The sequence below is a fragment of the Thamnophis sirtalis genome, unplaced genomic scaffold, assembly GCF_051295495.1.
Source record: "Thamnophis sirtalis isolate CommonGarterSnake01/CBP01778 unplaced genomic scaffold, rThaSir2_p1.2 scaffold_6, whole genome shotgun sequence".
In the NCBI taxonomy this organism is placed as follows: domain Eukaryota; kingdom Metazoa; phylum Chordata; class Lepidosauria; order Squamata; family Natricidae; genus Thamnophis; species Thamnophis sirtalis.
Window position 1 is genome coordinate 85862899 of NW_028261386.1, and position 26103 is coordinate 85889001.

Sequence of the window (26103 nt, forward strand, 5' to 3'; positions counted from 1 at the left end):
GCTTCAGTTTCCATTGGGTGCTTGCCACCTGTGTTAAAATTGATGCAGGCAGAGGTGTGGGGAGGCTGCTCACAGGACATGGCCATATTACTGGCCATGTTTCTCCTGCATTTTCTCAGGTATTGGAGCAATGCCCATTGGCTCCCATACTGTGTCATTGGTGACATGGTCAAAAAGAGAAACACGTAATAACCAACAAAGCATGTGCATCTCTATGGCATGTAAAGAGCACTCAATGAATTTAGTGATTGGCCAGCATTCAGTGCCATAAAAAGCTACTGGGTGCCCCATTCTTTTAAAACAGTGGTCCCCAACCTTTTTATCGCCGCGGACCAGTCAGCCTTTGATAATTTTACCGTGGCCCACTGAGCGCGCGCAGGGGTGGGGGGTGGGGCGTTGTCGCGACGGCCCAGGAGCCTTTGCGCTGCAGCGATCATGTCCCCCGGCCGCTGCAGCGATCATGTCCCCCGGCCGCTGCAGCGAACATGGCCCCCGGCCGCTGTAGCGATCATGGCCCCCGGCCGCTGCACGGCCCGGTGCCAGGTACTCCACGGCCCGGCACCGGTCCGTGGACCGGGGGTTGGGGACCACTGTTTTAAAACATAAAAGTGAATTACTTTATTATAATGAAAGGTGACAGACAAATTTGAAAAGGGGCTTTATTGTTGTTGTGAAAATAGAAATACATTACCTTGATTTTGTTGTTGTGGTAACAAAAAACCTGTTTACATGTAAGTAAAAACATTGGTGGTTAGACTTGTTTAAACCACACATTGTCATTATTTTTACACTTCTGGGGTGTTAAATCAAAAGTATCTTTTCCAGTTAGCAACCAGAAGGAAATGGCCATCGTCCTTAACAAGAAGCAGTTCTTCCATTATGACAGCTTGAGTCCTTGAAGATTCTGTTTCACGTTAAGCAGCTCTTTCTCCTGCCTTGTCTTCTCTTGCTTGAAGGCCGACTTATTTGCTTTCTTTTCTATCCTGCGTTCCTAACGGGGAAATAATTTACAATATTAATGTATTGCTTCATGAAAATGTTCTCAAAGCAATTAGCATTGCAGATACAATTTCAACAATATCTGTCTCAGAACTCTTGGCAAAAGAGGCCTACTGCATTGAAAGGATGCTTAATTTTTCAGATGTTAATAATTCCTTTCATATTTTTTAAATTAGGGCACATACCTTCATTTTTTTTCTTTTCACTGCAATAACAGTAAAACAAACAAAACAAAAAACCCAGATTCCCCCCATACACACACACACACACCCTCTGCATAGTGTGTGCCATTTAGAGATGATCTAATTAAATCGTTCCAAATCATTCTACCCATATCTTGCGTAAGAGGGAAATCCACCAGTCTTAGCATCTTATATCTCCCTGCTTCTTCCTAAGGAAATGTTTTCCACAAGAGACTAAGAGAAAAAAACTCACTGAAAGGGAAGAAGGGGGTCAAAACCTCCCCACAATGGACTATTAGGGAGACCAAAAGAAGGGGCAAGGTTTAGTTTGTTCCAGTTTTCTCTTACCAGTAGCTTGTTGTGAAGTGGGTCTCCCCTCCATAATTACTAAGTTACAGTGGAAGACATAGAATTTGCTAATTGATGTTGAGAAATCCCATCCCTTTTGCTCTGGGATTCTGGGATTTTTTTGAAAAAAATTAATAGATTTTTCTACAGCTTTGGGCTAACCATAAATATTTGACTGAGTTCTCAATTACTGCTCCTGAACCATGTAAAACAACAATTTGTATTTCACTCAGCTAACCTACAGTTTTTACAAACTCAGGACAATTTATGAAAAGCAAACAAACAAAATCAATAAGAGTAAAAAGTAGCTGTCACCACTTTCAAAAATACACCCCCCCCATGTATGTATGTATGTACACACACACACACACACACACACACACACACACACACACACACACTGTATTTTTCTGAGTATAAGATGCACCTTTTTCCCTCCAAAAAGAGGGTGAAAATCTGGGTGCGTCTTTTACACTGAATACAGCATTTTTGGCCTTGCGAAACTCCGCCCCTTTGGCAAAAATGGCTGTGCATAGCTGTAGGAGTCTTGCAGAGTGCTCCTGGGGGCTGGGGAGGGCAAAAATGAGTGAAAAATGGGCTGTTTGATGCTCATTTTTGCTCCCCCAGCCCCCAGGAGCACTCTATAAGCCTCCCAAAGGCTATGCATGCCCTTTTTTTTTGACAGAAAATGGGCCGTTTTGGGGAGTGCAAAAACTTTATTTTAATTTGCTTCTTCAAAATCTTGGTGCATATTATACTCTGAAAAATATGATGTGTGTGTGTGTGTATGTGTGTGTATGTATATACATATACATACATACATATACATACATACATCATACATACATACATACATACATATATATATATATATATATATATACACACACACACACACACACACACACACATACATACTCTGTGTGTGTGTGTGTATTCATTTGAGCTAATCTATGGAACAAAATTATTTCTACTTCCTTAAGTAGAGCAAACTCAAATCCTCAATGGACAATGGTATTCCATAGTGTGAGAATTGCTCTTGAGAAAGCATGCCTGCAGGTCCCTATACCTTCCACTTCATAAGAGCCAAAATCCCTCTCAAAAAGAGCATACAAGATAGCCTGAATCTGACAGGGAAAGATGGTACTTGTAAGTACACAAGTGGCAAGCCATGTAGACCTTTACTGATTAAAACCAGCCCCTTGAATTGAATCTGAAATTCAATTCAATTCCAAGGAAAGGGTCTGGGCCTCTTGGATTGGTGGGACGCCTGTGCCGTCCCTGCACCGCTCCACCCAGTGTTCCTTTTCTACGGTGTTCCAGTTAATGACTCTCACATTCGCTTAATAATTGCTTTGCTTGACGACTAAAATTCAAGGCCCAGTTGTGGTCGTAAGTGGAGGACTACCTGTAATCTAAAATGTTTTTTTTCCAAATCTCCTTTTCTCTCTACCATTTAAGAAACATAAGACTAATTTATTCATATTACCCTTTAATTTTACCTTATATCTGCCATAGCACAACTTCTAATTAGGCTCATGTCATTTCTTCATTCATTGGGATGGTTTTATACTTGTCAAGTTCTACATGTGTATGAAGCCACAATCTCACTAAAGCTAAATTCAGTGCCTAAATGAGAACCCTAAATAATCTATTTTGAGTTCCATCCTGTGGGAATAATATATATGCTAAGCAACAGTCGTTATTTAATATGACATAACACTAATCCCTCTTGCTCCAGTCAATGACAGGTTAATAAAATTAATTAAATACATTTATTTTTAAAAATTCAAATAAAACTTACTTTTCGTTCTTCTTTGATAGCTTGTTTCCTAGCTTTCCGATCCTCCTTACTCTCATCCTTAGAGCGTGGCTGTGTGGATATTCTTGGCAAATCAGAGTCATTAATCCTTTGCATTTGCTCAGTCTGTTTAGCTGTAGGTCCTCTCTGAGGCAAAACATCTAGTGGGATTCCTGTCTTCTTGGACACTTTAATTGATTTAAGCTATAAAAAATACATAGAACTAATGAATTTTTAAAGCAATGTGTTAACTGGATCAATGAAACGTGCAGAAGCCAAAATACTAAGACAGGTAATAAACTGAACAAAATGTTTAGGTGCCACTTGGGGGGGGGGATGGTACTTATATTAATTCATATTTGAATTCCTTATACATACAGTATATATTCATTCACTCATCCATTTCTGTTCAGCACTTCAATAAATTACAAGCTGGAGCCACGCTTAATCCTTTCTTCCTCTCTTTCTCCCTCCTCCCTTCCCAATCTTAACTTTGTACGTATCTAGATACTGGAGGTGAGTACTACTAGGAAAGAGCTAACCCCTTCCTCCCTCCCCCCCCCCCCCTTCTCACACACATATGACTGCTCAACTCACACAAAATAACTTTGGATGGTGTGCAAAAATTGAATAAAACAGCAAGTGGGTAAAAACAATTATAAAAGGATAAAAAGGAATAATTAAAATAAGAATAATATCAAAACATTTTAAAATATACAAAAATATAAAACACAATGGAGCCAACTAAAATTGACTCCAGTTCCACTAAACCCCAAGGCCAAATGACATAACTAGGTCTTGAAAGACTTAGGAGTGAGCCTAACTTTGAGAGAGTGTTCTACAAGAATGTCCTGGCAGAGAAGGCCTGCCTCCTGGGACTAATGCAAATCCCTGACTGATGGAAATCATAACACATCTTCCCGGTTACATCTAAAGGGAAGTCCATTTGTTACATTTTTTTTTGCCAGTTCCTGGCATTTATTTCCAGTTTCCAGCAAAATTTTGGAGACAATGGATTCCCTTAACGGTCATAAAAAAGTTTGCAACTTTGAGTCCGATACATGATATTTCAGTATACCATTACAATGATCTGCAAACATAATTTTGGACTCAATTATGGGGGCAAGTCAAGGACTATCTATATTTGAAATTTAAAATCCAGTTAGTCAAATTTTGAATATATCTTTAATAGTTCTTTGGATTCCATTTATTGTAATAATAAGTCTTTAAAGTGTAAAGGAAACTTCCACTCACCTTTTTTGGCACCTCAATAACTTTTGGATGATTATATAAGTTTGAATAAGTACCTGAAAGAGAAGACATAATATGAAAGGTTATCTTATTAAGAAACTATTTTTTCCTGAACTTTTGATTTGAAATGTTATTAATACAAAATTTTAAACCTCAACATATCTATGAAGGTCTTTGAGGCTAATATTCTATTAAAATATTCATGATTCTGCATGATTAAAATATTCATAATTCTGCATAATTCCTTGGTACTCTCTGAGCTTGGTTGTTTTCTTGTAGACGTTTTAGTACCCAAACTAGGTAACTCTGCATATTGCTGTTGCTATTAAATGCTAGATTAATAAAGCCTTGTTTTATGGCTGACCTGATGAGGATTGTTGAGATGTGACTGGGTCCGGAGATTTCTCTTTGAAATGTGCCTCTGTGAGTTCTGGGCGAGGCAATTGTTATATAGGAGTCTCTGATGGCTTTCAAAGGAACAGTTCCACAAGTTACTGGATGTGAGATTCTGTTCATTAATTTGGGGGTCTAAGGATCAGTTGAAATCCCTGCATCCTGCTGCCTAGCAACCTCCCTGCCCGAGCTCCTTGATAGTGAAAATCCCCAGGCCTGGGGTATTTCAATCTGCATTCCTTGGGAATGGGCTCCAGGGTCCCTCAGGAGATCATGGCCAACATTATAACAGTGGGCCTATCCCAGGTAATCTAGGGCCAGTGGTTACACATTTGATCTATTGTTTTCCTCTTATTGTGGCAGCAGTGGTATAGTGATCTGGAATTGGAAGACCTCTCTGTGGCTCTTCTGTCATGGTAACCTTGAGATTCTCTGGTATTGCCCTCCACCACAGGAAGGCTGGACCTTTTCAATCAGTTTGTCTATGGCAACTGATAGGCCCGGAAGGGTTCCAGAGGGAGCTGGAGGTTGTTCTTAAAGGTCTGCAGCATGCTTTGGTTCTGGTTGTCACTTGGAATAAGAGGCAAAGCAGATTGTGGCCATGCAACTTCTCCTGGTACATGGATCTTGTCACTTTCTAAGTGTCAAGGAAGAGCTAAGGGAGACGAAACGGGTTAAGAGAGATCTGGAGTGTTTCTGGAGATCAGCGTGGAGTGAACATGACCTAACATGGGTGAAGTTTTTAATGGTTTTTATACAGTATATTCTTTATTACTATGTGTATGCCATCCAGAGTCACTATATGAAATGGACAGCTAATACAAATATGAATACATAAATAAATACTCACTTAAAATGGATTCACAATCCCATTTTTCTTTTGGTTTTTCAATGATTAAGGTTACCATTTCTTCAATCTCATCTTCTTCCTCATTCAAGGGCAACTCTGGTTCTTTCTTGGTTTCAATATCATCAAGTTTCACACAACTTTTAAAGAAAAAGATACAGAAGGCAAATAAATTAAATTTAAATCTTTTAAAATACTGTGATTTTTTAAAACCTGTCAGGTTTTCTTACGTAAATCAATATTATTTAGACTAGCTATTTACCTGACAGTTATGGTCATAGGACTGAACTGACCCAATTTTATTAATTTTTTTAGTGGTGAGTTATTAAGTGAATATTGCAGTTATGAAGTAATTTTTGCCAGAAACTGGAAATAAATGCTGGGTTTTGGCAAAAAGATTGTAAATGAGAAATTACAAATGCACGCTGGTTGCTGAGCTCCTAAAATGCATTCATAGTTTAGAATCATGTCATAAGTATCTTTTAGAAAGGATATTGTAACTTAAGATTGGTTGCTAAACAACTGGTTAATAGACCTGTTAACACAGTAATCAATCCAGATATAGCCAAAGTCTTAACTGGGTTTCTTCCCCAAATGTACCACAGCCATATGAATTATTAAAGAAATATATTCATTTTATCAACAGACGTTTTACTGAACTCGCTAGAGATCGATATAAAAAGAGACCAGTAACTAAAAAGATTCCCTATTCTTAGCATTAAAAGAAAAGATGAAGTTCATGCCATCTACAACAATCATTGCTCAATCTCTAGAGAGAAGAAAGGCTTACTAGAAACCTACACTGCTGTTTGGGCATGAGGCAATACTTCTAAAGTGAGACTTTTTAAGGACTGAGTTAATTATGCTTTAAACCACTGGATTGAATTTAGTAATATTACTGTTCTAGCTATAAACTGCTCACTGCTGAACAGGTATGCAGAAATTTTCTAAGAAACATACTAGCCAATAAGAACACTTCACATACTCCTTTGCTTTCTCTCTGAAGTAGTCATTCAAAACTTCCTGTAATCGAGCACTGTCACTTTGGATAAAACCTTCTAATTCAGCATTATCCAGTGGTCCAATTTCATCATCATCAAATTGTTCGAAAAACTAAATGTGAAAAATAATATTATATTTAAATCAATTCCATATGCTTTCAATAACAAACTTAAATCATAACCCTCAAATACATTTTAAAACAAATTTAAAATGTATTTGAGGACAATTGTTTTACATTTCTTCCCCTTTATATAACCAACACTTTCCATCGATGAAAAAAAGCTCATGAAACAAAAGTTACTGTTATCCCTGTGATCGAGCTGTCTATCTTTCTAATTTATATAGCCAACTATCTTACAAACAGGTAATTCCAAATGGCATACAACAAAACTAAAACATTATCTAAAATCATAATCACTGGCAAATATTAAAGTGTTAGAAACTAATTTCTTTTAGACAAAAAATAAGGCAAAAGTCAAGGTAAGTCATAGCATTAGATGCAGTATTATAAAACTCCTTAAAATTCTTAAGGAAAAGCACATTAATAGAGAATAGTTTTATATACAAGGAATGTTAAGAGATCCAATTAAAATTAATATTTTCTAAGTATATGCCAATAATTACAACTATTTTAAGTTTATTTCACCTTCTCAAATCTTTCATCCAGAAGTGTCAGTTGTTCATTTCTTTTCATGACTGAAGAGGTCATGGAATACTCTGTGAAACGGCTCTTGGTCTCTTCTTCCATGAAGAGAAATTCTTTCATCTTCCCTTTAAAATCACTGTCATCTGACAAAGGACCCTCAGAATCATATTCTTCATCTTCTCCATCCTCTTCCTCCTCCACATCTTCCCATGCATCTTCATCTTCAGATAAGCTGGCAATAGCATATACATTAATTGGCTTCTTTAGATTTACACTTCATTTTATTAATATACTGATTAATAGTTCATGATTTTTCATGTACTACTGTACGGTTCCACCACAAAAGCGCGTAGGACAAAATCGCGCTCGACAAAAGCGCGCTGTGACGTCATCACAGCGCGACGAAAAAGATCGAAAAAATGTAAAAATAAAGCTAAAACCTTCCCCTAACCCCCCCAAACCTAACCCTAAACCTAACCCTAACCCTAACTCTTAACCTAACCCTAAACCTAACCCTAAACCTAACTGTTAAAGTAACGAAAAACGTAACGCTAACCCTTATCCTAACGCTAACGCTAACGCTAACGCTCTAAAGCTAACCCTAACCCTTACCCTTACCCTTACCCTAACCCTAACCCTTACCTTTATGTGAATCGGCTTGCTTTAATTTAATTTTTATTAATTTTTATTTGAATTTTTCGATCTTTTTCGTCGCGCTGTGATGACGTCAAAGGCGCGATTTTGTCGATCGCGCTTTTGCCGTCCGCGCTTTTGACGGGTCACGCTACTGTACAGTATAACTAAGAATGAAATAGTAATCAATCAAGACCTGAAAAATATATAAAGAGTGGAATAATTTTGATACACTCAGTATTGGGATTCCCTCCCCAGTAGAAAACTGAATAAGTTAATAAAATAGTAGTATGTTTTTCATTCCATTACCAAGAGAGTTCCTTCTCCTGTTCCAGGCTTCCAGGTTTATTAGCTGCTAAGATGAAGTCATCTTCAAGCAGATTATCTGGATTGTCAAAATCAAAGTCATCATCTAGTGCTGCAATAATGTCGGGATCAAGATCCGGTCTAGGTCCTATTGTTAGATAAAAGACCATGTTAAAAAAGCAGTTTTGACAGGATTAAGTCATTTCTCAGAACTGTCAGTTTCCCTGAACACAAGTTATTTACCAAACAGAAAAAAAATCATTCACTACAACAGCAATTCTTTAGTTTAGAAAATTACTTTCTCTAGCTACCCTCAGATCAAACCTGATAATTTTTCAGAAATGTTTGAAGACTGAATTGAATGGAAGAGGGAACAGTGTTGTCTTCTTGCCTTGATGAAAATAATGTGTGTTGCCACAATGGCACAAGATATCGATCAAGGCAAACAACAACGTATGAAACCCTTATAATCTATCTTTTTACAGATTAAGATAGTAACAGAATTCCTCAATCACAAATAATGCGAAGGACAGATTTTTAAAAAATTAAGGAAAAAGTTTCATTTTACACATCGAAATATAAGTGTACATAAAAAATGTAGTGTAAATGAAGTACCTGGAACAGGAGCAGCTTTGTTTAATAGTCCCACATCTTCTTCAAATTCTGATGCAAATACTGAAGAGGGCAGATTAATGGTGGGAGCCTAAAGAACAAAGAAAACGTAGCATTTTCTTTTAAACTGTTCAAGAAACCAAGTATCCTCACCTGAGTTTCTAGCATATACTTTTCATTTGATACAATGCACAAATCTGTACATGGTGCATGATAAATTTTTTGGGAATGCTGTCAATAATTTTAGCAGCACCACTAATGAATCAAAATGAGGTAGTTTTAGGGTCTATCATAAAAGAATTCAATGGTGATTGAAAAAGGTATGCAAAAATAAAAAACATTGTTTAAAAATTTAAACTTTACATTTAAGAAGTACTACTAGCTTGATTTGAACATACATAATGGTAATTATAGGAAATACCACCACAGCAGCCAAGAACATTTTTACTTACCAGAATATGTTGAATTTCATCTACCTCCCCTTCTGTAGACACTACAATCCTGCCTTTATTTGGGAAGCTTGATGGAACAAGTTCAGAAGGTCCTGAAGCTTCTTTCAAATGTTGCAAGTAATTGTAATCATCATCAAAGAACACTCCATATTTTCGCTGTTCTTCTTTTCTTTTTTCATCATTTCTCTAAAGGCATTGAAGAAGGAAATTAATGAATTTAGCTAATGTTGCTATCAAACTTAAAGAAAAAAAAAGCATGATGGTTCCAATTACTTTCTACGCATCTTCGTAGCAATGTTGATTGTCAGCGATTTCAGAATTCCTCTACTAGGAGGAACATATGGAGAGCTTTGACATTTTTTCAGCAGCATCATTTTCCCACAGCCAACTCAAATGTCTCCTGAAAGCCCATCCATAGGCAGAATAGCCCTTCCCCATCCTTTCACCTAAAATAAGCATTAGCCTGCTTTTCTTCAGCTTTGTCATTTCTTATTACCTTTAATGTAGGCAACAAAACTCTCTGGGGTGCACTATCATCTGCTGTCAAAGGGTCCTTCTGACTTCTGTGCACTACATGAAATGTTACAGCTTTTTTCTTTTCTATGAAAGGTTTCTTCCGCCTGTGGGGCTACAAAACAAGAGGCAGTTCTCTGAAAATGCAACGAAACTGATAAGGGTTTCATTACTTATCTAAGTAAATAGGTTATTCAAATCCCCCCATAGAATATAATTGTAAAAAAGAAACAACAATTTTTGTGCTGCCCAAGGGTCACATTACTCTGATTTGGGCAACCATATAGACCAAATAAATAAACAAACAAATCTGTTTAATCTTTACTTAGTTCACTGATGCATATTTAGAAGCCGAGGTGGCGCAGTGGTTAGAGTGCAGCACTGCAGGCTACTTCAGCTGACTGCAGTTCTGCAGTTCGGCTGTTCAAATCTCACCGGCTCAAGGTTGACTCAGTCTTCCATCCTTCCGAGGTGGGTAAAATGAGGACCCGGATTGTTGGGGCAATATGCTGACTCTGTAAACTGCTTAGAGGGGGCTGAAAGCCCTATGAAGCGGTATATAAGTCTAACTGCTATTGCTATTTTTAAAATGCATTAAATGTAACCAGAATAGATTGATTTGAACTTTGTTGGGATGGTTTATCTGCTTCTGGGGTTATCCAGAACACTGTAATTTGCAGTGCTCTGAACATCTTCTGGCAGATATGTTTGGATCATCCCATTGCAGAGAATTTCCACACTGATTGTTTTTCCCTTTGATAAGTTTTATGCTTATCTCTTTCAGGAGATCTAGATTATTCTCGTGATTTTATATACTGCATACTATTGAAATATCTCCTCAGTACATAATAAAAAAGCATAAAACCAAATCAAAGCCACAAATAGCAAAAATGACAAAGTAAAAATAAAAGGCTTTTTCCTAAAAGATTTGTTTTAAGGCCTTCCTAAAATGCAAACAATGAAGTTAGATTCCACAGTTCTAGTAAACTTGGTAGATACAGAGAAGACTGAACTTCAGGTTGCCAAGAGACAAGCTTCATAGCAGGTAAATAATCTCAAATAATCTCAGTATATTGGGGAGGGGAAACAATGGAAATGATAAAGGAGGCATTTGCTCAGTTAATCCTAACACAAACCATTTAGATTTTAAAAGTAAGTAATTTATATGCCATCAGGAAACAAATCAGCAACCAACACAATGCCTTCAGCATAAGAATTTGACTCCATCCTAACAGCATCTAAGAAAGTAAGGTGAACAAATACTTCTAAGTGAAGTCCCATATAAGTGTCACAGTTATATCAATCTTCAGGAAAGAAGACAGGAGAGGATAGTTATGATTACTTTTTTCTGGTGAAGTCCCATATCATGTGCAATTTGCAGCTACCTTTAAACCAGGTAGGTACCTCACACAGATCTCCAAGGGGTGACATTGTCAAAGCTACACATATTTTAATGGCTTCACATAATTTCAAAAAACGTACATATTCACAGGAAATTATATCCTGTTAAGTGTTAAAATTTTCAGTGTTGCTATGTGATGTCATAAAATATGTGTAGCATCCACACTCTGTCACCACTTGGATTTCCGCGGGAAGCTTCCTCCTGGCAAAATCCTAATTGATCTGGTCATATAGCCATTGTTTCATTATTATAAGTTTTCACAAAAAATGTTATTTTATAGTTATAATGTACACTGAAGGTGGCATTTAATTTCATTGTACAAAGTGCAATGACACTAAACTAAACTAAACTGCAAGCTATTCTTCATTCCAAGACATTTTCATTAACTGTTATTCAGCACAGCTGCAAGTTTCAAATAATTGCGCTTCTAAGGCAGCCTCAGAGTCAATGCCTGAATGGCATTATAGGGCATCATGGCAGGGTGCCTGAACGTGCTGGTGCCTCTATTTGGATTTCACCCATCCCGAAATGTCCCCCCCCCCGAAAGTTACAACAAATTTATAAATGCTCTGTCACTTGTGAGATAGCCAGATTAACAGAATTGGAAGGGACCTTGTAGTCATCTAGTCCGACACCCCACCCCACCCGCCCAGGCAGGAGACCGTACACCATTTCCCAGATTATCCATCTTGCACCATAAAGGGGGGGGACTGACAACCGCAGCCCAAGACTGTCAGCCTGCTCAAGCCTGAACTTCATGCACCGCTCACCATTGTGCCGAGTCTCCGACACTAATGGCCGTCAAGTGCCGAATGATCCACGGAACTCGCGAGCCGAGTTCCCAAACTGACAACTCCACACCGAACGAGCTTTGCTGCTTTCCGTTTTTCCGCTTCCGGAAAGGGATCGGCCTTCCGAAGTTGTCGCGCTTAGTTTCCGTTAGATCTCAGCCATCTTGGAATATACCAATTGTTGTTGAAAAGGGTGACAAGCAAATAAATCGGCTGGCTACAATATCCAGGAGCTCTAGAAATATCGTCAACAGAGAATGCAGTATGCAGTTTTTCTTTCCATGCAATAATAACGTGCTCATGTCGGGGATGATCCCAACAAAACGATAAGGCACAACAATGCGCTCTCCCTTTTCCAGCGGAAATAGTGGTAGAAAAGAGCAACTGCTTAGTAAGGGCCAGAGCGGCATAGTTGATATCACAGTGATATCTCTTTATAGAAAAAGAAAACTCTTTGGTATACCGGAAGTGCCCATAAAGGTGAGCTGCAGCGTTTCTTTCACGTGATCTTTGGTGGATTACAGCTTGTCTGCTCCGAGTGATGTTTGTCATTGATGTCTATTCTGCCTGCTCTGAGTGATGTTCGTCACTATGTGAAAGAGTACTAACGCACTATAAATCTTAAGAGTTTGTAATACTGAATTGCAGAATAACAGAGTTGCAAGGGACCTTGGAGGTCTTCTAGTCCAACCCCCTGCTCAAGCAGGAGACACTGTATCAATTGGAACAAATCCCAAAGGTGCTTTTTTCAAGAGGCAACTGGACTTTCTGGTTTTTCTTCGAAGACCTTTCACTTCTCACCCAAGAAGCTTCTTCTCATTGAAGAAGCTTCTTGAATGGAAGCCAAACGTCTTCAAAGAAAAAAACAAAGTTCAGTTGCCTCTTGTAAAAAAACACCTTTGGGACAATCATGACCTGGATGACAGAGTATCTCCATAGACAATCCTAACAAATGGCTGTCTAGTCTCTTCTTTTAAAACCTCCAGTGATGGAGCACCCACTACTTCTGAAGCCAAGCCATTCCTAATTGTTCTGACAGGAAATTTCTACTTCCTAGGTTTGGATCTCTCTTTGTAAAGCTTCCCCATCTCTTACTTCTTGTCGTACCCTCAGGTGCTTTGGGGGATAGGTCAACAGCCTCAAATATTGGAAAATTACGTCATGCTGAGCCCTCTTTGTTAGACTAGTTCCTGCTACTCTTCAACCTATGCTTTAGCCTCCTGTCCTCTATATTTATTTTTGTTGCTCTTCTCTGTACTCAGTTTCTGAGTCTCAACATATATTTTTTGTATTGTGGCGACCAAAACTGGATGCAGTATTCCCAGTGTCGCCTTATCAGTGCAGCATAAAGTGATACTTCACGTGATCCTGATCCTATCCTTGGGGTGGGGGGCTGCAGTCTAGGACTTCATTGGCTTTTTTAGGCAGCTGCATCACACTGCTGAATTACATGATTGTTCACTAGTTCTCCTAGATCGCTCTGAGTTACCAGTATCGCCTATCCTATACGTCCGTGTTTGGCTTTTCTTGCCTAAGTATAAGATTTATTTCTTCTCATCACTGAATTATATTTTGATGGCTAGGGCCCAACGTTCAAGTTTTGTCAAGATCCTTCTGGATCTTGAGCTTATCTTCTGAAATGTTGGCTATTTCCTTCAGATTGGTGTTGTCTGCAGACTTGATGAGTTCCCTTTTTATCCCTTAATTTAAATCATTTATGAAGATGTTGAAAACTTACTGGGCCTAAGACAGAGCCTTGTGGTATTCCACTGTACTCTTCTCTCCACATATATGTAATTTCAATGAGGACCACACACTGAGTGTGATTGGTCAGCCAGGTATGAATCCATCAGGTGGTGATGCTGTCTATTCCATATTTTTCTATCTTACCAAGAAATAAGCTGTGGTCCACCTTGTCAAATGCCTCACTGAAGTCAAATATATGTCCACAAATTTTGCTAACCTACTATAATTTAGTTACTTTGTCAAAGAATGCAAAAGGTTTGTGTGGCATGATCTGTTTTTTTGTGTTTTGCTGTACTAAAGTGATCTTTACTATTTATTTATTTAGTAAACTTACATATCACACATGTTGCCTAGCGGTGACTTACATGGTAGATATATGGCCTTTGTGTAAAGAATTTCTAAAGTTAAAAGTAACTTTAAAAAGTTAAACTACGAGTTTGAATATTTACAGGAGTTCCTTGCTTTATAATATTAATATCAAACTAGATTGCTTATATATATTCCTGCTTTTAGACCAGACAGGATCTCAGACTGTATCTGCCTTCAAACATTACAATGTGAAATGAAATAAAAGCAATCAAAAAAGAAAGAGGGAAGGTACCAATTCTTAACTGTTTATCTGTTTAATATTCTAAGTTAAAATATACAGCTGCATCTGTCGATGGTGCTGTATAGCTATATTTTTGTAACTTGTAAAAAAAAAAAGGAAAAATGGATAACTCTTTCATTTGATTCCAATAGAAGACACTATATGTACTTCTGGGTTGAACTGTAGAGCCCTCTGATCTTGGAAAAAGGAGCAACTAGAAAGGACGCATTAATATTATCAACAGAATCTTCAACATAGTTGGCTAATAAAATATCTGCAAGCAAATACCCAAACTGAAGCCTGAAGGAATCTTTTCATTTTGAGTTTGACTCCTGGAACTATTAAAGGTACCATATCTGAAACCATCTATAAAATCTGCAAATATTTGGATAATCACTAGAGGACACTAGAAAGGCAAAAAAGATCTATGGTACAAGTGGTTATCTGGATTTTTTTCTGCCCAAATAAAGTAGCCTTAGCTTAGACTATATCCATGATTTTCTTGGCAACAGTGGAGAAGAAAAAATGTTCTTCAAGTTCTTTTTACTTCTAACCTAGAGCCTTGAAATTATCTAGAAGTTTTCATCCACATAATATATCCTGATCCTGCTTAACTTCCACTCTCAAAGAAAATCTGTAACATTGACCATCCTCAAAACTATCACAGATCATCTGGAAGCATCTCCCCTAATTATTTTATTTTAATCTATTTAAGACTAGTTCGAATCTTCAGTTTCTTCTTACAAATAGTACTGTTTGAACAGTCTCTGTTGTGTTAAATCAGTCACATTTAGGTTGGTTTAAAAAAAATGTAGAACACAATGTATACATTTATATGGGCATATGGCTAAGTTTTTGGTAAACTCAGTAGGCCTTATTTCTACATTTACACAAATATTCTGATAAAAAATTTAATTTCCCAATTAAAAAAAGGAATAAAAGTTCTGATGTTAAAAAAATCATGACAGAGATCATTTATTGCTGAAAAAAAAATACATATCTTTTATCATTAGGAACTAAAGAGAACACATGGACAAAAATAAATGGTAGTATGTACAGACTTTAAAAAGGATAAATAATACACATATATTGTAATACTGCCCTTGTGTATTTCAGGTCCTTAAGCTTTACCGTGTACATTAAAAGGATAAATAAGTGCTAATATGAGACAATTTTTAGTGTAAACAATGTCAGTGGCTTATAATAAGCCACCATATTTAGGACCAACATAATAAAGCACTCCACCTTTTACTGTTATACTAATTGGATATTCATAGATACAGTTACAAGGTAATATAAAAGTAGACCGACCATTTGCTCCACATAACCACACACAACAAAGGCTGTAAGTTTAAAGTCCCTTTTGGTAGTTTTCTCATGGTCCTAAAGGAGGATTTAATAGATGTCTACAGCATCAAGTCCCTTTCCCATTAAAGTGTGCCATCAGCTTTCTAAGGCAAAGGACAAAACCTGAATCATTCCAAATGCTGCTAAACTGCAACACTGAATACTTTTAGTCAACCTAATTCAAATTCTAAGTCAATAAGAGTTTGAGTGTGTGTGTATGTGTGTTCCTTGACTCTGATGAGGGATCTTTCTGTCATATAATAGTATTCTGCTCTGACCCTTTGCTTCCTTAGCGTGGAGATGTTCAGTGCAACAGATTCTTTGGGGAACAGAAGAACTATTATTTTTGGAGATCCCTATTATTCCTCTTCTCCTCAGTGGAAGGGTAGATTGAACAAAAATAAATGTGGGCAAGGCTCCCATTCCCCAGGCTGACTGGTGTGATGTCAAAGAAGCAAAAGAAAGAAAAACAAAGCACTGTTGTGGTAGGAATCCATCCATGTGCAGGTGGTGTGCTCAAGCAGGGAAGATTTGTGTCTGTAAGAGTTTTATTTGTACATGCAGTAAAACTTCAAACTAATTGGATATGGTTCAGATTCAACAAAAATCCACTTATATATATCTTTATTGTCATTTTTACTTGTGCATAAACTCCCATGTGCCTTTGAACAACCATTTCAGTGTGAAGGACTCCCTCTTCTATCCCATTAGTTTGTTACAATGAAGATTTACTGTAGTCCCAAACATAGCAATGTAATGCTAATTTATTCTATGTGATTTGCCAGTCCCCTTCCCCTCCCCCAAAACTCCTGCTATGACCTTTCCTATTCTAATAGAAATAAATCCTGATGTCAATATAAATCATCCTTTTAATCTTACATTGTTCTTATTGATTTAAGGACCAATTAAATATAGCTCAACTATCAAAACGGAGGGGGGAGGGGGGAAAGTGTCCATGTGTATTTCATCTTTGTTGACTTTTGAGTTTGGCTTGAAAATCTGATTATCACTATTGTCTGATCAAGCAAGATTCTTATCGATTCTTTTCACAGCATTCTTATTGCCTCCCATTTTTTTTTCTAAACATATTTTTCAATTTATTCATGATTACAGAGAACCCTTGGTGGTTCTGTTAAATTTATCAAATTTTTTTTAAAAAGGAATTTGTGTTGCAGTTCTAAATAATAAAGATACATTTAGCAATTTTAATGTTGTACAACTCATAATCTAGTTGCAACCCCCACTGGACATTTTAGAGATCATAACCATACAATCATAAACATAACTGTGAATTGTACTAATTGCTTCCAAATTCACATATTACATCAAATTCCTCTATTATTTATGAGAAGTAGAGCTGGCAATTCTCCCAAAAAGGCATTCTGGAAGACAGAAAGAGAATTGTTCACATTCCTGGTTTTTCATGTTGCTGTAGTAATCGAGTCTCTTAATACAGTATAAACTTACTTCCATGAAGGGAAAAAAATGTATTCTATTAGTTGGCCCATAAATAATAGTTCAGCTATGTCTATTCCTATTCTATTTGAAAATGGATTGTGCTTCTTTCCTATGAATAGTCATTTTCTGTTCACCCCAGTTAACTGTTGATAAGGAAAGAACAGTAAGATTTTCTATTCAAAACAAAATACTAAACATTCATATTACATGGCCATTTTGTATTCTTTTCTGTATCTCTTCTAGTTGTCTCTCTTTGTTAAATATGAGGACCCACAACATAGAGTAACCTCAAGTTTTAAGGTGCTGCAGACATTTCAGTTGTGATGTACTCTGGGCTTCAAGATGGAGGACTTTCCTCAGGAAAGATAGTTGTGCTCAACAGCAGAATATTTTCAACACTTAAGGACGATGAAACCTGAAGGTGAAAAATAAAATGTTTTGATTTTTTCTCTCATCATCCTCAAGGTACAAGAAAGATAAGAACAATTGTAAAGTTCAAATATTCAAATTCTAAATGTTAAAACATCCTCACAATACCCATATACTATACATACCACTTTCTTTCTTAAATTGATTGAATCCATATTTCAAAAACATTCAAGTCCGACTAACACTGCTACTAAATTTTTAAGTATTAATGAATACATTTATTTACTTCTTGGCTCATTGTGTGCTATGCTATCAGGAATAATATTTTAACAATCCCACAGATTAAAATGAGTTATCTTGAAAGGTTTAGAAAGACAAAATGCTTCCAAACTACTAATGAACTGAGATCCCATGACAAATTTTTTTTATTGATGGGGACCCTTTGTTTAGAACTGTTTCACATAGCTGAATAATGCTGTTCAGTTTAAGAATAGGATGTCACCCTTTTGTTATTATTTCATTTGCTTCAGAGATGGGAGAACTAATAGAACAAAAGTGTTGCGTCATTGGATGCATGCACAGGGACAAGGATTTTAGAAGCTTTTGATCATGTCTGAAGCCATTCATAAAAACACTGCATTTCAAATTTATGGGTCATCATTATAAGTTATTCTTGTCTGTTTCTTGTTGTCATGTTTGCAATCATTTGAAACCGTAAGCACATATATGACAAGTACCAGATTTCTGAGTCAATAAAGTTGAGGTTTGAGAACTATTTTTGGACAACAAAAAAACAAAACTGAATAAAATACAATGTCTACTCTGTCAAGGCAATGTCAGAAATTGAGTCACAATATTGATTGCAGAAAAAAACAACCCCAGGCTGATACAACTATATTATATACCACCATCACAAGTTACAGCAATGTGCAAAAGTATCCCTGTGATACAAAAGTGGAAAAGAAGAGAGACATAAAACTGTAGTCTGAACAGCAATGTATTTACCACTGGTCCAGAGCAATTATTGCATTGCTATCTACTGAGAAAACACCAGAATGGGAATGCAGCTGACAAGCAATATAGCAACTCAGTATTATCCACTTGCCTTCTCACACTGAATATTGTTGATACCATATTCATTTAAGACAATAAACTCGTTATAGCTCTGAAGATTCCATGCAATGCTGAATGTGCAGCCCATATATGCACATATACACACTGACATGTACATTCCCAAACCCCACTCCTAAACTGTGCTGAGGAAGATTAGTATGAGTGCAGAGAAGAGCAACAAAGATGATTAGAGGACTGGAGGCTAAAACATATGAAGAACAGTTGCAGGAACTGGGTATGTCTAGTTTAATGAAAAGAAGGACTAAGGGAGACATGATAGCAGTGTTCCAATATCACAAAGATGAGGGATTCAAGCTATTTTCTAAAGCACCTGAGGGCAAAACAAGAAGCAATGGGTGGAAACCAATCAAGGAGAGAAGCAACTTAGAACTAAGGAGAAATTTCCTGACAGTTAGAACAATTAATCAATGGAGCAACTTGCCTCCAGAAGTTGTGAATGTTCCAACAACGGAAGTTTTTAAGAAGATGTTGGATAGTCTGAAGTGGTGTAGGGTTTCCGCCTAAGCAGAGTTTTGGATTAGAAGACCTCCAAGGTCCTTCCAACTCTGTTGTTCTATTCTAAATGTCCGAGAAGTATTTGAAAGTTCTTTCCCAGCACACTCTCTTAGCACAATTATGCCAGTCTACCAATTAACCAAATGATGGATCACAAGAGTATAAATCCATTAAAAAAGAAAGTAGAAGTGAATAGTCATTTCTGTGATAGGAAGAACAATAGTAAGGGGATAGGTGATGAAGTTGTGGAAAAAAGTAACAGGTTCCGACAGTGGATTATAGAATGAGGATTGCATTATTTTAGCATTATCTTGCTAAGATGCTGAATGCATAAGAATAAAATGCGTAACTTTTTGCTGCAGCTAAACATTTCTGAAAAGTTCTGTTTCTCCCTAATTCAAATAAAGACCACAAAATCAGTATAAATAGCCAAGGAATTGTTGATAAATTCCTAAGTTCATGTTTTTACAATCTTGCTTTCATATGTCACAATAAAGTGGCAAATAAATCTGTTAGAATACTGTTTATTTTTTTTTAAACTGTAAAATCCCTATATTTCTTAACAAAATTAGTTTTCTTGATCAATCAAATAGTTGCTCAGCATTTATATTGTCAGATCAAAGGCAAAACCAGAATGTATTTTTAGCTATATCATTGCCAATTTTAAGATATGAGTCTTTGGACATAAGATCAGCATTTTAAGTGAAGGGTAGATGATAGGCAAGTGAATCTTTGGATTCTCAAAAGTATATATCATTTTTTGGCTACCATTGGCAGCTCAGTTGGGGCTTATGAAGTCTCCACATTTTGTCAACTGCTAAAACTTCAGAGGAAGACAATTATTCCGTCTCTGGCAAGCTAGCAGTCATGGTGTTAATAGACTGTGCTTAGGGAGGGGTAGTAGAGCTTGTCTATTAATCAATTTATTGAGATGCAGAAAATAAACTATTTCAAGCTTAAGAAGCAATCTATCATAAATTAGTGAGTTTTTATTGATTCTTATCTTCAATAAATGGTAAACTAATAATCCAATGTTTTTTCCTTAGTTTACGGAGAAAAGTTCTCTCTTTGGCTCAATAAATATTAAATGATCTGAAGATTCAGGAGCAACTTGTTTTAAAAGAGTTTGCTATTTGTGCATGAATGGTTTCTTACCTTGTAAACTGTCTACTTTCTTCATGTACTTCCATTTCTGTGCTTTTGAATTCATTCAATTCTTTCCGTATTGCTGCCTGATGAAAGAAAACATGAATGTAATCTCAGATTGTCTTAAACAGAAATACATTAGTACTTACAATGCAACAAAGTGGTCAATCGCAAAAACGTGGCAAAATACATTTTGTGAGCCAAATTTTATAATCCCCAACCATTGGCTAAATTTCTAAGGGTTTATGGGAGCTAGTCAAAAGCTTTGCAGAATAATAGTTTGTGTCCCCTTTTAATATGTCCTCTTTTTAGCTAACTTGCTTTTTCTCTTCTTATATCATGGAGTTTTATTTGTTTGTTCAATTTATATATGTGATTCTATATTTACTTTATATAGAAAATTTTACTATGTGAAATTGGACAGTGTAGTGCTTCAAGCTTAATTAAAAAGCAACACTTAAACTTAGCACTCTGATGGGGCGCAGGAGTTCATGGATTCCATGACAGCCCTGGACTTGACCCAAGTAATTCGGGGGCCGACTCACTCAGCGGGTCACACGCTTGACCTCGTATTCCTCTCGGAGCAGTGGAGACGTGATCTAGATTTGAAGGGCATTGAGATCTTGCCCTTGTCATGGTCTGATCACTCCCTACTAAGGCTTGACTTTTGGAAACCAATCCCCCACTGTAGGGAGGGGGAACCGATTAGGTGGTTCCGCCCCAGGCGCCTGATGGACCCTATGGGATTTCAGACGGCGCTTGGAGAAATACGTGACGCTCTCATCCACAGTCCGGCGGAGTCCTTAGTCGCTGCCTGGAATACAGCGGCGGCAGGGGCTCTAAACCGGATTGCGCCTTTGCGGCCTCTCCGAGGTTGCGGATCCAGGAGGGCTCCTTGGTTTACCAAGGAACTCCGGGAGATGAAGCGCCAAAAGAGACGCCTAGAGCGCCGCTGGAGGGCCAGTAACTCTGAGTCAGACCGAGCACTGATGAGAGCCTATATCAGGAGCTACCTTGTGGCAATACGGGCGGCGAAATGTGCGCATTTTGCCGCTCTTATTGCATCCGCTGAATCGCGCCCAGCCGCCTTGTTTAGAATAACCCACGCCCTCCTGAAAGGGAGGGAGGCGGACGACCCTTTACAAGGTAGAGCTGAGGAATTTGTTCAGTTTCTAATGGATAAAGTCGCTCGGATTTGGACAGATCTGGACTCCAATTGCACGGTAACAGCCGAGGTACCGGGGGAAGGTCTTGAGCGGATTTTATGGAGCGAGTTTCAACTTGTCGCTCCTGAGGAAGTGGACAAGGCCATGGGAGCGGTGAGTGCCTCCACCTGTATACTGGACCCGTGCCCCTCCTGGCTGGTCACGACCAGCAGGAAGGTGACACATGGCTGGATCCAGAGGATAGTTAACACCTCTCTCCGGGAGGGATCCTTCCCGCTCCTCCTAAAGGATGTGGTGGTGAGACCCCTCCCGAAGAAGCCTTCTCTGGACCCAGCCATTTTAAGTAACTATCGTCCAGTCTCCAACCTCCCCTTCATAGGGAAGGTTGTTGAGAAAGTGGTGGCCTTTCAACTCCAGCGGTCCTTGGATGAAACCGATTATCTGGATTCCTTTCAGTCCAGTTTCAGGCCTGGTTACAGCACGGAAACTGCTTTGGTCGCACTGATCGATGATCTCTGGCGAGCCAGGGATAGGGGCCACTCCTCTATCCTAGTGCTCCTTGACCTCTCAGCGGCCTTCGATACCATCGACCATGGTATCCTTCTGCGACGGTTACGGGAGGTGGGAGTGGGAGGCACCGTCCTACGGTGGTTCTCCTCCTAACTCTCGGACAGGTCGCAGTCGGTGTTGGTCGGAGGGCAGAGGTCGACCCCTAGGCCCCTCAATTATGGGGTGCCGCAGGATTCGGTCCTGTCCCCGCTCCTATTTAACATCTACATGAAGCCCCTGGGTGAGATCATACACCGGCACGGGATTAAATACCACCAAGATGCGGATGACACGCAACTGTATCTGTCCGCCCCGTGCCAACTCAGTGAAGCAGTAGAAGTGATGTACCAGTGCCTGGAGGCTGTTAGGGTCTGGATGGGAACGAACAAGCTTGCACTCAATCCCGACAAGACTGAGTGGCTATTGATGCTCCCTCCCAAAAATCGTCCAGCTATTCCATCCCTTAGCCTGGGGGGTGAAAGCATTCGCCCCTCAGAGAGGGTTTGCAATTTGGGAGTCCTCCTGGATCCACAGCTGATGTTAGAACATCACTTGTCGGCTGTGACCAGGGGGACCTTTGCCCAGGTTCGCCTGGTGCACCAATTGCGACCCTACGTGGACCGGGAGGCCCTTCGGATAGTCACTCACGCCCTCGTCACCTCAAGACTGGATTACTGTAACGCGCTCTACATGGGGCTGCCCTTGAAGAGCGTTTGAAGACTTCAGTTAGTCCAGAACGCAGCCGCGCGAGCGATTGTGGATGCACCTAGGTACACCCACGTTGCACCTATCCTCCGCGAGCTACACTGGCTGCCCATTGGTCTCCAGACACGCTTCAAGGTGCTAGTCGTTACTTTTAAAGCCCTGCAAGGCATCGGACCTGGTTACCTGAGAGACCGCCTCCTGCCAATTACCTCCCAAAGACCGATTCAATCGCACAGACTAGGCCTTCTCTGGATTCCATCTGCCAGCCATGCAGGCTGGCGACCCCCCGGTGGGGGGCCTTCTCTGTTGCAGCTCCACCCCTCTGGAACGGCCTCCCCATTGAGATCTGGACCCTTACTACCCTCCCGGCCTTCCGTAAAGCTACTAAGTCCTGGCTGTTCCGGCAGGCCTGGGACTGTTGAAGTATCCAGCCCTACTTTAATTGTGAATGTTGTTGTATTTTAAATTTTGTATTGTCTTATTTATCCCCCTTCCCTTTTTTAAAAAAAATTATTTTATTTTTGTTACATAGACAACATAATCACATAACAATAGAAAAAGAAAGGCAGAGGGAAAAAAGAAAAAAAAAAACCACACACAAAAAGAAAAGAAAAGAAAAAACCCATCATCCCATACAGTATGTCATTTGATTACAGGTGCATCCCTACTACGTTTCCCCCCATACACACACCCCGTATCTCTCTGTTATATATTTAATAGACACCACAATAACCTAGGGTTTAAAAAAAAAGAAAAAAAAGGGAAAAGACCCAAAAAAGGGGAAGGAAAAAAAAAAGAAAAAAAAAAGAAAAAACAAACAAACAAACCATCATCACATGCAGCATGTCGTTTGGTTACAAGTGTTTTAACATCTGCATCTTCAAGTATTATTTACCGTCTCAAATGTTTCATCTAATATAACTAAAGGCCTCATTTCCATTCTACAATATATATTCAGTTAACATTAGCATTATTTTTCCCCAGAAAGTATACTTATATTTATTGTTAACCTTGCATTTCATACCTTCAAACAGAGATCTTATTCCTTCATTTTTCAACAAAACATCGCTGCCTATATATACCAGTTTTCATTTGTTCCCTTATTAGAATTGCTTATCAGCAGCGAAATATCATTATAATAAGTTCTTAGCCTTATACATTATATCACCAGACCTTATATTAATTCTTCATTGTGTCATTGTTAGATTGTTTCACAGCAAAATTATATCATCATTTACTTTCTTCAATTAAGTATATCATTTTTCATTTCCAAAGTTTTTTTTTTCCCTTAGCCACCAATAAAACAAATCCCATATAAAATTGTTCATCCTCTTGCTCTCTAATTTCAAATGTCAATTTACTCATTTCAGCACAGTCCATTATTTTTTGGCTAACTTCTTCCTCTTTTGGTATTGTTTTGTTTTTCCAGTTTTTTGCAAATACAATTCTGGCTGCTGTTAACACATTTACAATCAGATATTTTAAGTCTTTGTTGTAGATTTCTGGTATGATCCCCAATAAAAAGACCTCTGGTTTAAAGTCTATTTGTTTGTGTGTCATTTTCTCCAACCACATGTGGATTTTAGTCCAGTATCTTTTAGCTTCAGTGCAAGTCCACCACATGTGGTAGTATGAGCCAGATATCTGGTGACATTTCCAACACTTTTCTGATTTATTCTTGAACATTCTTGCGATTCTGGTAGGGGGTAAGTGCCACCTGTAAAACATCTTATACAAGTTTTCTCTATATGCAGTAGACATTGTCATTTTATAATTTTGAGACCACAATTTCTGCCAATTCTCTAAGTCAATCCCATACTTAAAAGTTTTTTCCCCAGGCTATCATAGTTTCTTTAACTTGTTCTTCATGCAATTTAAACTCCAATAAATATCCATATAGTTTTTTAATTACTTTTTCATCAATGCCTGTTAAAATTTTGTCTAACTCAGTCATTTTATTATAAAGACCTTTAGTTTTTCTATCTTCATTATATCTAGATTGTATCTGTACATATGAGTACCAGTTCATTTCCATCCCTTCTTGTTTCAACTCTTGAATAGATTTGAGCTCACCCTCTGTATTCAATAATTCTATATATCTAACTGTTTGTACCTTTTTATATATTATTGGATATGAAAATGCTTCAATTGTTGATATCCAGACTGGAATTTTCAAATAATGTAATCTTTTAACCTTTTTCCAGTTTAACAACAACGCCTCCCTTATATAATGTCTTCTAAAGTAACCCTGTGATTTAGTTCCCTTATACCATACGAAAGCATGCCATCCCAACAGTAAGTCGTGACCTTCTACATTCAATAATCTAGAGTTTTTTTAATGATATCCATTCCTTAATCCACATCGTTTGTTGCCTGATAGTATAGCTCCCAATCAGGTAGCCCAAATCCTCCTCTAGATCTAGCATCTTGTAGTAATTTAAGTTTTATTCTCTGCTTTTTTCCCTTGCCAAATAAATTTCAAAACTATTTTATTTAGATCTTGAAAAAAGTCCTTACCCAATCTGATTGGGATTGTCTGAAACAGGTATAGAATTCTAGGTAGAATGTTCATTTTAATTGTAGAAATTCTTCCCATCATTGATAAGTGCAAATTTTCCCATTTCTCCAAGTCAATTGCTATTTGTCATTTTAGTCTGGTATAGTTATCCTCTTTAAGAGTGCTACATCTAGGTGATAAGTGTATCCCCAAATATTTAACCTTGCTTGTATTTTGAATCTGCAACATTTCTGACAGCTCTTTCTTTTGTGTTGCTGGGATATTTTTCGTCATGATCTTTGTTTTATCTTTGTTTATTTTCAAGCCTGCTACTTCTCCATATTCCTCTATTCTTTCCAGCAATTTGGGTGCTGTTTCTAATGGATCTTCAAGAATAAAAACTAAGTCGTCTGCAAATGCTTGTAATTTATACTCTTCTCTCTTAATTTTCATTCCTCTTATTTCTTCTTCTTCTCTGATCTTTTTGTTTAAGACCTCTAGTGTTAGGACAAAAAGTAGTGGTGATAGTGGGCAGCCTTGTCTCGTACCTCTCTTTATTTCAATCGGATCTGTTAGTTCTCCATTTACCATTATCTTTGCTGCTTGTTTCTGATATATCATTCGTATAGTTTGAGTGAATTTCTTGCCAAAATTCATCTGCTCCAGTTACAAAAACATAAATTGCCAATTCACATTGTCAAAGGCCTTCTGCGCATCGAGGAAC

The 26103-nt window shown here is 38.0% G+C and overlaps 2 protein-coding genes across 8 annotated transcripts in view; both read right to left on the minus strand.

Moving 5' to 3' along the window:
* Window positions 1–643: 643 nt before the first annotated feature.
* Window positions 644–12287, minus strand: LTV1 (LTV1 ribosome biogenesis factor). The gene is made up of 11 exons (XM_014057815.2): window positions 12158–12287; window positions 9969–10100; window positions 9473–9658; window positions 9024–9111; window positions 8412–8556; window positions 7470–7701; window positions 6807–6934; window positions 5825–5961; window positions 4585–4637; window positions 3334–3534; window positions 644–991 (listed from the first exon to the last, which is right to left on the minus strand). Exons 1-11 carry the CDS (start codon window positions 12158–12160, stop codon window positions 878–880), a joined length of 1419 nt encoding a protein of 472 aa, XP_013913290.2. The 5' UTR covers window positions 12161–12287; the 3' UTR covers window positions 644–877.
* A 3185-nt stretch (window positions 12288–15472) lies between these two features.
* The window catches only part of PHACTR2 (phosphatase and actin regulator 2), a 189907-nt gene continuing 179276 nt past the window's right edge, over window positions 15473–26103 (minus strand). For all 7 annotated transcript variants that reach the window (XM_087718336.1, XM_087718338.1, XM_087718340.1 and 4 more), the window contains 2 exons: window positions 20472–20548; window positions 15473–17733 (listed from right to left, as the gene is read on the minus strand). In XM_087718336.1, the coding sequence (XP_087574462.1) occupies window positions 17718–17733; window positions 20472–20548 (93 nt within the window). In that variant the 3' untranslated portion in view covers window positions 15473–17717. The remainder of the gene's footprint in view (window positions 17734–20471; window positions 20549–26103) is intronic.

Coding starts and splice junctions, on each gene's coding strand:
- LTV1 (XM_014057815.2), bottom strand. Junction 9,659..9,968: donor TTTTGTTGCCTACATTAAAG/GTAATAAGAAAT, acceptor CAATGCCTTTAG/AGAAATGATGAAAAAAGAAA. Junction 992..3,333: donor CTATCAAAGAAGAACGAAAA/GTAAGTTTTATT, acceptor TTTCCCCGTTAG/GAACGCAGGATAGAAAAGAA.